The following is a 14,552-nucleotide window of genomic DNA, read 5'->3' as shown; positions in this document are numbered from 1 at the left end:
ATCAGGGAGGCATCGTCCGGCCAACGTGCTCTGATTGTGACTGGCGACCCGGACCTTTGTTGAAGGGGGGTGGGTGGGGAGAGAGAAGGTTTTCCCCCTCCCTTTTCTCCTGCTGCCCTCGGAGAGAAGCGAGCCCCTCTTGTTTGTCTCCTGTCACCGAGTGTGGCTGGGATATCGACAGAGTGTGTGTGTGGGGGAACAAAACCGCGAGGCCAGCTGCAGATGGAGGCGGGGTCGAGGGAGAGGTCAAGGTTAGCGAGAGGCTGCTATTGATCTGACTTTGAACGCGAGACACGGAGCGCAGAGAGACCAAAGGGAGAGCTGTGAGACAAGACATTAACGGCTTTCGCGTTGCTAATGATCACAAGTGCCAGACAGGGGAGGAAAAAGAAGACACGGAGAAATCACTTTGGAACACACACACACACTTTCCCCTCCTCCTTGGAGTATGTTCGGGGAGGAGGAAACACACACACGCACTCTCATATGATCTAGCGCCTTTATCTCTCAGGGAAGAACAGCATCCCCCAACCCCGAAGAGAGGCAATAAAGGACGCGATGCGGCCAATCATTTGTGTGTCCTTATCTTAGGCTTGAATGCCCACTGCAAGGCGGTTGTTAATCAAAAGGGGATGGACAAGTAGTCCCTGATAAGATGGCTCAAATATATGCTATCCTCTTCTCCTCCACCCCACCCTCGCAAGTCCTTTGAAGTTTCCTGCCAGAAGTAACAAAAGGCATTCAAGGTGGACTTTGCTCCCCTCACTTCTCTAGGTCTCCAAGAAACTGTACAAAGGGCGCCACTTGGGAAAGCTCGCTGGAGTTTCCCCAAGTAATTTCCTGCTCGTATCTCTTCACGTAGGGCGCATTCACAAGACCGCGTTCTTCTTACTCACAAGGAAGAGTTACTAGCCCTGGTTCTCTCTTCAGAATCGTGCATTGGAACAGAGTACTTAACATTTCCGCTCTGTGTAGTAATGAAACAAGGGTATCCTACACTTCACCGGTTTTGCACATGTAATCAGAGTCCGATCCTATGAAATGAAGTCAGCCGGATTTCAGGGGAACTGATTTCCGAAGGAATCTTGCATATGGACCCCAAATTTTAGGCGAAATATCACTCTTTAGTCATGCTTGTTGGTTGGGAAGCGCAGCAGGGTGTTTTAAAGAAGTAGCTGTTTTTAAAATGTGATTCCATGGGCCGATCCTCTGCATAATTTACTCGGGAGAAAATCCAACAATTCAAGCTAGGGCTTACTCCTAAGTAACTGTGCGCAGGATATCAGCCTTAAGAGATATGTTTGGCTTGGCTCTTGTAGTAATTGATTATTACAAATTCAGGAAGAAGTAAGAAACGGCGGAAAAGAGAGATTTATGTCAATGAAGGAAATAAAGCGCTTTAGGAAGTTTCTGAATTATTCACGCGTTCAAGTTCAAACCCAAGAGGCTCCTTAGAGGTTATTTAGTTAGTTATTTCGCGGCTTTTATATCCCTTCTTTCCACCAAAATAGGAGCAGAGGGCGGCTCACAAAACAGCATATACAATTATTGCGGTATCTTCTGGGGCACTTTTCCAGCTAGGCTCCCTTGAAACGGCCGCCTCGCACCACTCGCATCTTTCATACCGACACCAGGTGGGGCTGGCGTGTTTCACGCGTAAGATTGTGGAAAAGGGGAGGTACGACGTAAGAATTGGAGTAAGTTCGAAAAAAGATCCTAGCTTCTTCTTTTTTTTTTTTTTGCAGGGGGAGGCGAAGATGCACTGCTGTTACACATCTAGAATATGCAAATTTATTAAATTCTTGCTTCTTCACACGCAAACGAAGCAGCGGGTCCTTTAAGATCCCCCCTCGTTTTTCTTTTCTTTGTCGCTTGGATTGTTTGGACAACTTTTTGAAACAGCGCGCGCGTGTGTCGAAGAAAGCTCTCTCTTTTCGGCGGCTTCCTGCGTTGCAAGGAGTTGTTCTGTCGGGATGCTAATTTGTCTTTTGTAGAAACCTGCAAAGCCCCAAGCAAATCTGCAAAAAGCTGGGAGTGGCACTAGGGAAGGGGTTTAAGAAGCGTTAAACGACTTGCTCCAGCTCTCCTCCCCCCTTTGTGAATGGAGGGGCGGGGGCTGGGCCAGGTCTTCAGAAGAACGGCCAGCGTAGTTGGCCTGGCGCCAGCCAATGAAGCGCAGCTTGCGCGCCGCCTCATCCCATCTCAGGGGCTTGGGGATGGGTACCGCGGCGGAGTTTTCTCTTCTGCTCTGGAAGAGCCCAGCTCAGGTGGGAACAAATCAATGGGCGGGGCATAATCATAAATAAATAGTAATCACAATTAGGCTGCAGATGAAGTGTTGAAGTGGCAAGCAGATTCTGGAAATGGAAGCAGACTGATTTTCGCCTCGAATAAAGTGAGGAAAGAGAAAGGCTCCGCCCGGTCCAGTTTGGACATCTGTCCTATGCACACTTACCTGAAAGTAAGTTCCATTGAACACAGTGGGGCTTAGTTGATTTAGTTATTAAATTTATATCCCGCCCTTTCTCCCGGAAGCAGCCCGGTTCTGAGTAAACACACAAAGGTTTGCCATGGCCACCACTTTTCGAAAGCTCATTTGGTTGCGCTGTGAAAATCCGGCGCTCAGTTCAGTGGTACTTTCGTCCAGATAAGTGGGTACAGACTAGTTGCAGCGTTAAGCATACATTTAATTTTCCCACTACTTTCAAGGGACTTATTTTTTGCTGGATTGTCTTCCACCCTGTTTATTCACTGATAATGTATGAATGCCTATCACAAGGGCGCTTCCTCCCCCTCCCCCCCCCGCGTCTCAGGGACTCGAACAGAAGGAATCCAGACTCGTGGGTTTGTGTGAGGAGTTCCCCTGCCCACATTTCCCGCCCTTCCTGGAGATGCCTGGTAAGGGAAGAGACCCAGTGTGTAGAGCAGAGAGGCCTAGGCTCAACCCCGGCGCCTCTACAGGTAGGGCAAGGGAAGACTCCCTGACTGGAGCGTCGATCGCAGTCAGTCAGTATTGCCAACACTGAGCTAGACGGGCCAATGGCCGCGCTTTTGGTATGAAGCATCTTCCTATGTTCTCCTCTAAAGAGCGCCGCACTTTCCGTTTTATAAAGTGTGTGTGGGGGGCAGACACACACCAGAGAGCAGAATCTTTCAACTGGAAGGGCCCCCCTCTTTTGCCTAGGGAAAATTCCATCCCAGCCCTCTAGTGCTGCTAGTATGGCTCGGGCCCAAGCCAACAGGGGCACCTTAGAGGAAATAAGTTCCGGGTGAGGAATAAGGGCGAGAACCCTGGCAGGGACCGTGGTGATAGGCATTAAGCTTCAATGGGAAGGGCCCTAGCTCAGTGGTAGAGCATCTGCTTGGCGTGCTGAAGGTCCCAGGTCCAGTCCTTGGCATCTCCAGGAAAGGCTTGGAGAGCCGCTACCAGTCAAGTGTAGACAGCACTGACCTAGATGGCCTGATTCAGTATAAGGCAGCTTCCTATGAAGACAAAGGGTGGCCACAAGGAGAGGGCTTGAGTGCCATCTCTATCCACCAGGATGTTTATCTTTTAAATTAATTCTCCCATTCTACACTTTAACCCCTTTGTAACTCAAAAGAGAGAATTCTTACTTGTGGGGTGAAAATGGGATTCTCAGCTGTATGGGTTAGGAGTGACAAAATCAACGGGTGCAGTTAATCCAGAATAGCTCTTGCCTAATATAGAGTGAGATCTGCTGGTGTACGCCTCGAGAAAATTGCAGTGGGAACACTTGGAGGATGCAATTCCTCGCAGCGTTCTCCTGGGAAGGCCCGGGTGGCTATTTCGAAAGGAGCCAATGAAAACGCATGTGACCCCAGACATGCCCTACTACAGGATCCCTCGCAATGTCGTGGAGCATGCTGGGTGCGCTTCCGGATCGTGGTGGCTTGTGGGGTGTCTGTCTGCAGAGAAGCAGCAGGTCAACTGCAGTCAGTTCCGCTATTCCAGGTCACCAGTGTGTTTTTCTGACAACTCTGGGTCTGTCTCCCACTATACTCCAAAACCAGCCAGTGCAGACGAATGATCCTTTTAATACGTTTTAACCATATTTTTGTAAATAAGGGTGGTTAAACTTGTGGTTAAAACGACGGACTTATTCTCTCCCATCCCTCCTTCCTAGTCAGAACTGGACACTCCAAAATGCACCAACTATTCGTGTGGAAATAGGTGGTGATGGCTATTACGAGTTACCTAGTCAGAATTAAGAGGCCATAGTCCTGCTGGGTGTGTGTGTAGGTATATATGTAGGAACCCCCTCCAAATCAGAGGATCACTCAGGCTCACGGGTGCACTCAAGAATGCTGCAAAATTGAAAGGATTTAGCGCAAAGCAGCAGTGTGACCCGAAGAAGCCGCATTTTAAAAAAGCAAACATTGCATAAGATCGTATTAGGGAGTGGAGGAGACTCTTCGGGGTCCACAGTGTCTTTATTTACCGATCTTCCCGCTGTTGACCTGGCCCGCGGCCCGCCTTCCTTGGGTCAACGCTAGTTTGTAGGACAGACTAACCTATTCCTGGAGCGTTCATAGGGATCCTTATCCACACAAAGTGGGTAGGCGAATGAGAAAAAGACGAGACAGTGTGTGTGTGTCTTTGTGACTCCCTCTGCAATCGCAATTCAGATTAAGGGGGGGGAGAAATATCTTTTCCCCCACGCAGATATTTGTGTTATTGTAAAAACTGTTGGAAATGCGAAGGTGTTCTGAGCGGAGTCGGGCTGCTGCTGCCGCCGCCTGCTTGAAAGGAAGAGCGAGATAGCTCCTAGTTTTAAAGGGGGGAAGCGAATGGATCTCCGCGAAGCAAAGATCCACGCCGCCTGGGAGATCTCGGAGCAGGTGGATCGAGCGAGAGCAGGATGGATCCCGCGTCGCCGGGGCGCCCACCTCAGCCCCCTGGCTGGCTCTCCGGGTCGAGCCGATGCTTCTTACCTCCCACTCTTTTTTCTTTTCCGGCGCCAGCCTGCTCGGCTTCACCAACCCCCTTACCTACTCTCTCCCCACCCCCCGCTTCCCTCGGGAAACGTCCGTCCCATTTGGGCCTCTTGCCAGTGGGCGGAGAAGGGGGAGGGGTGCCCGGGGTCCTGATCTCCCCTTCGCCCTCCACCTAAGACCATCCAGACCTTTACTGCGTCTCCTCCTAAACCTGATTGGGGATGGTTTGGAGAACGAAACTCTCTGTGCCCCTTTGCTTGACTGCTTCTCTTCTTCTAAATTCTGGTTAATTTCATTTTGGCTGGCGCTCTGCAGAGGCAGCCGCGGCGAAGCAATCGGAGCCACGCGTGTGCCGAGAGTATGTTTGAGGGTGGCTCCCCCCCTTCTTCTTGTTCTCTTGCAGGGTACAATGTTAAAAAGCCACCGCTAGTCGCCCCCAGTGCTCCTACTCTCTAGGTCTTTTTTGTCTCTAGTGCAGATTAAACGTCACGTCCGCACTTGAACTTGAATTTTATCCCATTGTACGGAGGCAGACCCAGCCATAGAGAGACAGAGCGCTCCCAGGGAACCAGGACTCCGCCATCTTCACATTGCAATATATCTGCTAGTAATAGCCAGCACTAACCCAGAAGCACTGGGGGGCTTCCTTCCTAGCAAGACCCTGTGCCAAGCGAGGGGAGGGGGGGAGCCAGTGGCAAAGTGGTGCGAGCAAAGCCAAGCCAAAAGAAAAAAAATACAGCAACAAAAAACCAACCCAGTGGCACTTGAACTGGCAAAGAGGAGACACAGTTTGGGCTACCCCCTTTTTTAAAAAAGAGAGAGAATTCTAATTAACCCAGCAAGGGCAATTTTTTCCCTGCATTTTTCTCTGCGTGTGGGCAAATTCCAATTTTTCTACGTTTGCGCGAGCCTGTCTGCATATAATCCAATTTTTCTTTTTTTCTTCTTTTAAAAGAAAATCCTCCTGGTGGAAGAAGTGCACTTCGCTTTCCCCCCCTTATTTTCTCTTTCCCCCCTCCCGCCTAAGCACTCTGGAAAAATAAAAAGTGTCAGCGCTTGGTGAGGGGGGTGGGTGGGAGACCATCCTTCTCTCCTGAAGTTCAAGAAAAGACCTGGAAGCGGTGGAAAGGAAAAACACAACACAACAGTTGTCTCGCGAAAATAAAAGCAAGACTCCCCCCTCCTCTTCCGATGATGATTTTTTTAATTGAAGGAAGAATCTCATCTTGAGTGCGCCACGGGGGGGTTGGAACAGTTTTTCCCCTCTTTTTAAAAAAAGAAGAGAACCATCAAGAAGAAAATAGAAGAACACGAGGAAGAAGAAGATCGCTCCCCTCCTCCTCCTCCAACCCGATTCCCCCCTACCCAAGTCCAGCTCTCCGGGCGATGACCGTGTAAATGCCAGGGCAATGTCCCGTCGCAAGCAGGGGAATCCGCAGCACTTATCACAAAGGGAAATTATCACGCGTAAGTTGCAACTCTCAAGGAGCCGGATCGGAAAGAGAAGTGTGTGTGTGTTGTGTGTGTTCGAAAGTTGGGGTGCGTTTGGACGCGCGGTGTGAAATTGCCCAGGAAAGATTGAAGAGGGGTGTGTTAGGCTAAAGTGAAGGGGGCTTTGAGGGTTTGGAAAGAAGGAGAGTAGGAGGGGGTGGTGTATGTGGCTGGCTAGCTGGCAGGACCGAGGGAGAGGTGTTGGGGAAAGTTTGATGTAAAATTGCAGGCGGCGTGGAGATAACGGAGGAGGCCGCGAAGCCGCAGAAGAGGGGGAGAAGCTCGCTGGGGATGGCGGTAAAGACCGGGCGGGGGAGGGGGTCGGCAGCAGGGATTTGGAAAGAGGGTGGATTGGAAAGGCTGGTCCAAAGTTGGCGAGCCCAGGAGAGCCGGCAGCCGGAGCAGGAGCAGCGGCAGCCGGGGAAAGAAAGGTGGCTGGAGTATGTGTGGAGTGAGAGTCTTAATGGGAACCACATGGAAAGAACGCCTGGGCCAGGGATGGAGCGGCGAGGCCGGTGCGGGGAGAGGCGGAGGCGGCGCGTTAAGGCGAGATTGGGGGGGGGAGATCCAGGGATGGGCTCTGTTTCCTCATCACCAGCTTGGTAAGAGAGACCAGAACAGGGACGGGAGGAGGGGGAGAAACGGTAGTGTCCAGGTTGTCCGATAGGCTGCAGCCTTTTGCTCGACTTCCCCCTGGGCAAGGTCCGGCTGCATTGCCCAAAGCGTAGAGTGGCTTTGTATCCATATATGCGCGCGACAACCTTGCTTTCTCAAAAATAAATATATAAATAAATAAATAAAGGGAGGGGGAGACAGGTGTGTGTGGGGTGGGGAACAGTGTGGGAAAATGTGTGCATGGGAAACGTTGCAGAGTGAAGTAGCGCCATTTGTTTTGCAAAGTGGAGCGCGCGCACAGTTTGCAAAGCAGCGAAGGAGTCTTGCAAAAGGCGTGCTACTTTTGCAACAGCGAGGTGGAGGTGGTGATATCCCACCGGAATAACAAAAACAGTCCCAAGCAGCATATTGGGGATTGCAGCGGCGGTGAGAGAGCGATCTAGAACGAGGTGTTCCTTGCACAAGAGGCGGGGGGGGGGTCCAGGCCAGGAGTCGCCTGTATAGGACTCCAGATCCAGGGGAGTCATCGGTCTTCCTCGGCTTTGCGGTACCTCCAGCCCTGCTAATTAAAGACAAACACAAACCGCCAAAACGACCTCCTTTTATGCCCCCCCTATGCTATTTCCAACACTGAGATACAATAGAAACCAAACAGTTCTAAAGGTTGCCCTAAACATTTGCAGGCAGCATTGATCTGCAAGCAATATATTTATATATTTGTTCTCCCGGATATATTTGTATTTTTTGAAGACTAGGTGCAAAAAAAATGTAAGGAAGGAACTCAGCCTGAATTGGTGTTATTGCGGGGTGGGTAGGTGGCGCAGAGCGAGCGAGCGACAGAAAGTCGAAAATCACAGCCCCAAACAAACGCCAAAAAGAGCAGCTCCCTTGCACGCTTGGCTTTTGCAAAGCAGCCGTTGCGCGTGTGGAGCTGGGCAAGCGGAGAAGGGGGGGCGTGCAGTGTGTGTGTGTGTGAGGGGGGGCAGAGAAAGAAACGAGAGGGAAGGGTGCCGAGCCGGAGAGAATGTTTTTTTTGGGGGGGGGAGAGAAGAAAAATAGAATATGTATGTTATATTTTTTAAACATTAGAATAAATAAATAAATAAATATGTAGCCCAGCTTCTCCCCTCCCCCCGAAAGCCTTCGACTAGCAGCCATCTGCCAGCAGCATTTGGTGACAGCGGTCTCTCTCTTTGCTCGCCTTTGTTACAGCCGATAAAAATTGTTGTTTGTAACAATACATCGGAATTATATTGATTGGCGCATGCAGCCGCTCGACCTGGGATGGAGTTGGCTTGTGAATTTTATTTTTCCTCCCCCGTCTCGCTACTTTATTTTGTCTTTTCCTCTTCTTGTCTCCCCCACCTTTCTTGCTTGCCCCCCCCTTTATTAACTGGCTACTACAGCACCAATGAAGATGCATTTGGTAGTGGCCTTTTAATTGATTTTGAGCGCTGGTTTGCAACCGGGGAGTTGACGGTGCTGCCGAATTACCCGGAAAAAAGTGGATTTTATTTTCTTCTTTTTAAAAAATCAAACCCAACAAGCCCAACCCATAACACTTTTTGAGCAAACTGCATTTTTCTTTTCTGCTTAAGAAAACCTACCCGGTTTGTAAATTACCTTTCACTTTGAGGGAAGGGAGGGAGGTGTTGATTTCCTCTCCCACTATTTTAAAAAATCATCCAGGTTATTTAATGTAACTTTTTTTTTCCTGCATGGTTTGCATGGGGAATTTGGTTTTTGAGATTGTTTGTGTGTATAGAAGAAATAGGTGAGGAAGGCAATAATGTGTGGTAATAATACGAAAAGGAAAAACACACTTTTGCAAATGTTTCAAATTGTCTTTCTGCTTGAGGCAAAGTCAGGTAGGATTGTTCCTGAATTTCAGCACTTTCCCATCCACCTCCCAACTGTGAAAATGTTGAAAAGTATATGTCATTTGGGATGAGGTAAGTGGGTGTTAGGTATAATGGAAGGATACCTTAAGGATCTGCTTGTACAGTGTAGCTTTGTAGTGAATAAAGGTTTAGGTTAGAATAGAAACCGTGTGCAAGGCCCTTCTCACTTCTGGAAAGGACTTAACAACAAGAGACTGATGTCTCTCAAACTGTGCTAGCTAAAGACAGAAGAAAGCTAACAACTACACAGGTGATGGGCATGAACAGTCTGTGTTTGTGTGTCTAGATGAGGGAGGGGAAGAATCCAAAAAATGCAACTCATGTTTGAGCAATAGAGAGATGGTTTCACCAGGCAGTAGCTGGACCAATTTCCAGAAAGCAGTTACACATTATTAAAGAGCAGTCTGTTTAAAAAGAAAGGGAGAAATTTAAGAGAAATTTGATGAGAAGCACAAACAAGAAGGGCGAAATGAAGAAATAATTAACTTAATATGACAGCTCCTCTCCACATACACACGGACACCCTTTACTGAGTGAATCTGATGTCTTCTGAGATCCGTACCTATTTGATGGAGCAGTTTGCCAGGAGAATGGCATTGCATTTCAGGGTACTTTGTTAAGTGGTGGAGCTGAGAAGCAGGAAGGCAAATGGGTTCAATTCTAACCCTCTTCATTGGAGTTTATTAGATTTTAGTCCATGTGGGGTGTTGAAATCCTGAAGGGCAAACAAGCAGAAAGTGAGTGTGAGACAAAAAATATTTACAGCCTGGTCCTATTCATGTTTACTCAGAAGAAAGCACAGCTGAGTTCATTGGGGTTTAGTTCCGAATAAGTATGCATAGGATTTTCAGTTGTAAGAATACAATCCAGATTCATTCCAAGACAAGGGGAGGATTTGTTATTGTCTACAGTAACTGCATTCTGACTTTATTGTTACAGTATGCTGGTTTTATAATTTAGAGAGAGGCTCCTATAATTCCTGTGACTTCCATTCCCAAATGTATCTTACCCTGTTTATAACAGAGGAAGAGCTGATGGAATGAGCAAATTTGGATTTGTCTGCAATGACAGATTATTGTGAAAATACAGCAAGTTGCATAACATGGAAATGATAGCTCTCTGTAAAAAGCCAGGCAGAGATGTTCTAGAACTGCAGTGTATGACAGATGATAATGTTGGCCGGACATCTACAACAGGTTTTCCAGTTTAACTGCTTGAGCAGTGAGATTTTGAGCACTAGTTAAGCATTTTAGGAATGGAAGGAATTGTTAGAATGGAATCAAAGTAACCTTCTACCAGCAAAATAACCTTCATTCATAAAATATGGTTGAAACCTCCTGAAGGAACTTCTTGGAGAGGGGAGAGATGGGTGGAGAAAAACATCAAATGATTCCTGTACATTTTTTTAAAATCAGATTTGAAGTCCCTGGTTAACAGGTTATTTGCCAGGCTTTCTGATTTGACCCTGTTGATTCGCATTGTGTCCACATGCTCTAAGTTGAGAGAAAGCACCCTTTATTTATTTTTGAATTAACATATTTTCCTTTAGTAGAAGAATTTCTGCCATTCAAAAATGATCAAGGAAACTAATAGGCATAGTTTACCACAGCATACATGTATAACTAACAGAATTAGCCAGGGAAGGAAATTGTAGAGATGGTTGGATTTTTTTGGGCGTACCTATAAGGCTGTAACACATGCATGTATCTAAGCAGGTGTTACAAGCTGAATTAAGGAAGGGCTTTGAAAATACTGTGTTCTCCATTATTTGCATCCTACTGCACTTTTTCAGGTTGTACATGATACGTATAACTTAAAACACTGCAGATTTGTCAAAAGAGATTTTTAAAAATCCCCCTTTCCCTCCTTGGATACTTCCTAACATTCTATCATTCTTTTCATGTTGTCTTTGAGTTGTTTGATTTGCTCAGGATAAGAAACAGCTTTGTGAATGGATGATGGAATAGGAAACAGCTTTGCTTTTCATTGGTAGACAAACAGAGGAGGCTATTTTGTCAAGCTTATTGAAGCATTTTAGCAAGCATGGCTGAAGGTCTTTTTTTCTTCTTCAGTGTTCATTATGGCAAGGCTTGCATGTGTGTGTCTCCTTGTTGGCATCACATTTATTGCATTGTGTGTGTGTTGAACAAAGGACTGTCTTCTAGTTCACAGAACACAAATGATGATCAGAATGAATGTGGTCCAGGTAAAAGAGGCCAAATTATAGATGTCACTGGCTGTACCTGGCACCGATTCTGCCTCTATCAGAGCTAAACGTGCCTGGAGCTTGATCTATTGGTTTAACACATCTTGCACAAGGCTTTTCTTTTACATTTCCTGTCTACATTGCCCTGCACCCTCTTGTTTGTTGATACAAAATACTTTCCAAAATAAACTTTGCTAGCTTTTCAGCTGAATTGCAAGTCACATTTGTGCCTTCTGGTGCTCAGTGGCTTGTGCTGACGGCTAGGGGGCGCTCATAGCCTGTCTGATAGAAAATGTGGGTTTCCCAGCACCCATGGAGGCACAGAAATAATAGGTGAAAGCTAGTCGGTTCCCATTGCTGCAAAATGTTTTAGGTGTAAAGTTGTGGTATTGATTTTCATGCCGAGATCTATATGGTACAAGATGAGAGAGATTGCAAGTTAGATAAATCTATTTTCTAAGCAAATTATGACTGATTAAACAGCTCCAGCAAGATAGATGTCTTTTAATTAAAATTAGTTTTTAACTGTGTCTTTTACTGTCAACGGCTTGTCTTTGCTTTCTCGGTTTTGAGTTGTTTGATTAGCTGAGAGCAAAGGGTAGACTTGTGTACAAGTATGAAAATGTATATGCATACTATGATTAATTTGTCTTCTGTGTAAGTTTAGATTTGTGCACACTGAGCCTGAAAGTAGAATATATAAATATGATTATTGTGAACGGTAATAAAGGGCCACCTGAGTGAAATCCTGAAGGAAACATGGCAAACAAGCTATATGTTTAAAAGAAGGGATGTGTAGTAGTCCAAATTTGTGTACACAGGGATGGCTCTCTCTGTGCTTGAGTGTGTGTATGCCCAAATTCAGCATGAGAATACTTAACAGAATAATACATATGCATATAATTCATAATAGTGAACTTCTAATGAAACCAAATGCTTCAAAGAACATATAGTTGTGCAGGGGATGTTTGTGCAAATTAGTATCACACATATATCGATTTTCCTGCCACGCACATGTATTTGAGCATACAGTAATTGAACAAAATAGTTATGAATCATGATAAAAAAGATAGTTATCAATAAGTCTAAATGTTATATACAAAACCTTCAGTAAATGCCTGATCATAGTCACGGCTCTGAAGATCAGAATATCCACATTGCCAGATTATCTTTCTTTTAATTGCTCTGCCTCTCTTAGAATAATAAACAAACACAGGTCTTTTCCCTGTAGAAGGAGAGAAATCCACCAACAACATAAAAGTTTTTCTTGCTCTCTCTCTTTGGTGTGTGTGTGTGTGTAGAAATGTGTGGTTTGCTTTTTCAGTGTTCATCTGGCTTGGGCACACTCACGTTTGTGTTGATATTATTGGAGCGCTTCCTTCTCAAATTGTATCCAATGTAATGGGTTGTATAGAAGGAACCTGGGAATGCAAGAAGTTTGTCAGGTTATGGCATTGTTTGATATTCCAGAGATTTCTCACTCATTTTAGGACACAATCTGTGGGTAGATGTTCTCCACTGACAGGGTAGAGGGCTTCATTTGAACTTGAAAGAGAATAAATTAGGTCAGACAAAAGAGTTGGGCTGTCACCCACTATAGGAAAAAGCTTCGCTCTGAACTAGACAGGGCCCACAGTTTATCTGATGATTCCTCCACTTCATTTAAGGTTAGCATCCAGTTTGTTGGAAGTAGAGAGACAGCGGGCAGTTGATTTGGCAACCTGGAAGATAAAGTGATCAGAAAGCTCCCTTTCCTCTCACCTTTGTTATAAAATAAATACACCCTCTAACATTGCCAGTAATAATGTGCTGCAGTCCCAGGACTTTAAAACTGTTCACAATTTTTTTTTTAAGAAACAAAATAGCCCTTGTTAATCAAAGAGGCACCAGTGCCATTCGGCACAATTTAAAGCATCTCTTATGAAGATGGTCATTATCTCCAAATCCTTTCTGAAACAGTGTTGCACCTCCCATCTTGCTTGTTGCTCACTGAATCCTACTGAAGTTAAAGAGATGGATAAAGCTTGGGGTGGGGGATAACCACAATCCTATTCATGTTTACTCAGAAGTAAGTCCCACTGTGTTCATTGGGGGCTTACTCTAAGGTATGTTTGTATAGTATTACAGCCTCACTGACCTTTTGCATGCAGACATACAATGAAGTTTAGTGATGTTAGGAAAAAATCATCATGGAAGCTCTTATATTGTCCTAGTGCACAATCCAATCAGCACGCTGTTGGGCTGCTTCCATTCATTTCAATGGGCCTCGTGTGGGAGAAATCCTAGGCTGTAATCCTGCATCCAGTTCTGCATACCTAGGACTTCAGTGGGGTGCATGTGAAGTGCGCATAGACTTGCGGATATATCTTCATAACAAGATGAGGGAAAATGGGTATTCACACAGAGCCGGCATTACTGATAAATGTGCGATACTCTCAGCTGTTGTTATAGTGACACCTTCCTCCTTTCCTGCTTATTTACTTTTATAAAATGTCCTCACACAGTCCTGAAGCAGTCCCTTTTCCCCCTTGGCTATCAGCTTCGAAGGCAGTTGTGTATTCATAGTAAGTTATATCTCGACATCAGTTAGATTTGCTCACTGATCTACCATCCCTTGGAAAAAACAACTGTCAACAGAAGTCTTTACTATATACAGGGGACTCTTAAACAGCAGGGTACCCTCTTTTACTTGGGGGCTTTTTTCAACTTTATACAGCGTACATGTGAACTAGGAGGGAGATGGATGAGGTAGGTAGTCGCAGTGGCAGCGATTTTATAAGGATATAATCATATTCTAGCAAAAGTGACACCAGATTGGGAGCTTGATTCACAGTATGGCATTCAAGTACCTGCCTTCTTCTTCTTCTTCTTCTTCTTCTTCTCATTTTCATTATTATTATAATTATCTTTATTGTTATTATTTATTTTTACATATGCAAGACTTTTGGCTCAGTGCAAATAATTCTTTTCCTTTTATGAAGGAACTAAAGGTTTGTGTGTTTTGTGAGCACTGAAACTGCTTGTTGGGGATTGTGCGTGTGTGCCATGATACAGAAGCGATGAATGGGGAATGATTTTAGCCAGCAAGTTACCTCCACTTCATTTTTTTAAAAAACACGAGTCTGGAATTGACTGACAAAATCCCCTGGGTGTTGGAACACCCCGGCTTCAGTGGAACTTGTAAATCTGTTTGGGCCATTTTTCAATTCCCTTGACCACCACCACCACCCACTTTTGAACTAGGAACTTGACTAAGGTTCCACCTATGTTTCAATCCACAGCAGAAATCAAATGCATTGATTTCCCCCCCTCATTTTGGTGGTTTTGTTTTGTTCATATATTGCTAAGAATCTATAATCCAGACAGCCTGTTCCAGTATAGCT

General features: G+C 45.7%; 1 protein-coding gene across 8 annotated transcripts in view; it reads left to right on the top strand.

Annotated features, from left to right (window-relative positions):
* The window catches only part of BCL11B (BCL11 transcription factor B), a 185,107-nt gene that overhangs the window by 1,019 nt on the left and 169,536 nt on the right, over window positions 1-14,552 (top strand). For 5 of the 8 annotated variants that reach the window (XM_061612098.1, XM_061612095.1, XM_061612097.1 and 2 more), the window contains exon 1: window positions 5,495-6,423. In XM_061612098.1, coding sequence (XP_061468082.1) covers window positions 6,366-6,423 — 58 coding nt within the window. In that variant the 5' untranslated portion in view covers window positions 5,495-6,365. Of the gene's footprint in view, window positions 1-1,745; window positions 2,462-5,494; window positions 6,424-6,687; window positions 6,745-9,666; window positions 9,701-14,552 lie in introns of those variants that run through there. The other 3 variants (XM_061612101.1, XM_061612104.1, XM_061612096.1) reach the window with 3 other exon arrangements.

This window comes from Rhineura floridana, chromosome 2 (genome assembly GCF_030035675.1).
Source record: "Rhineura floridana isolate rRhiFlo1 chromosome 2, rRhiFlo1.hap2, whole genome shotgun sequence".
Lineage (NCBI taxonomy): Eukaryota > Metazoa > Chordata > Lepidosauria > Squamata > Rhineuridae > Rhineura > Rhineura floridana.
This window is presented reverse-complemented; position numbering and strand designations above follow the sequence as displayed.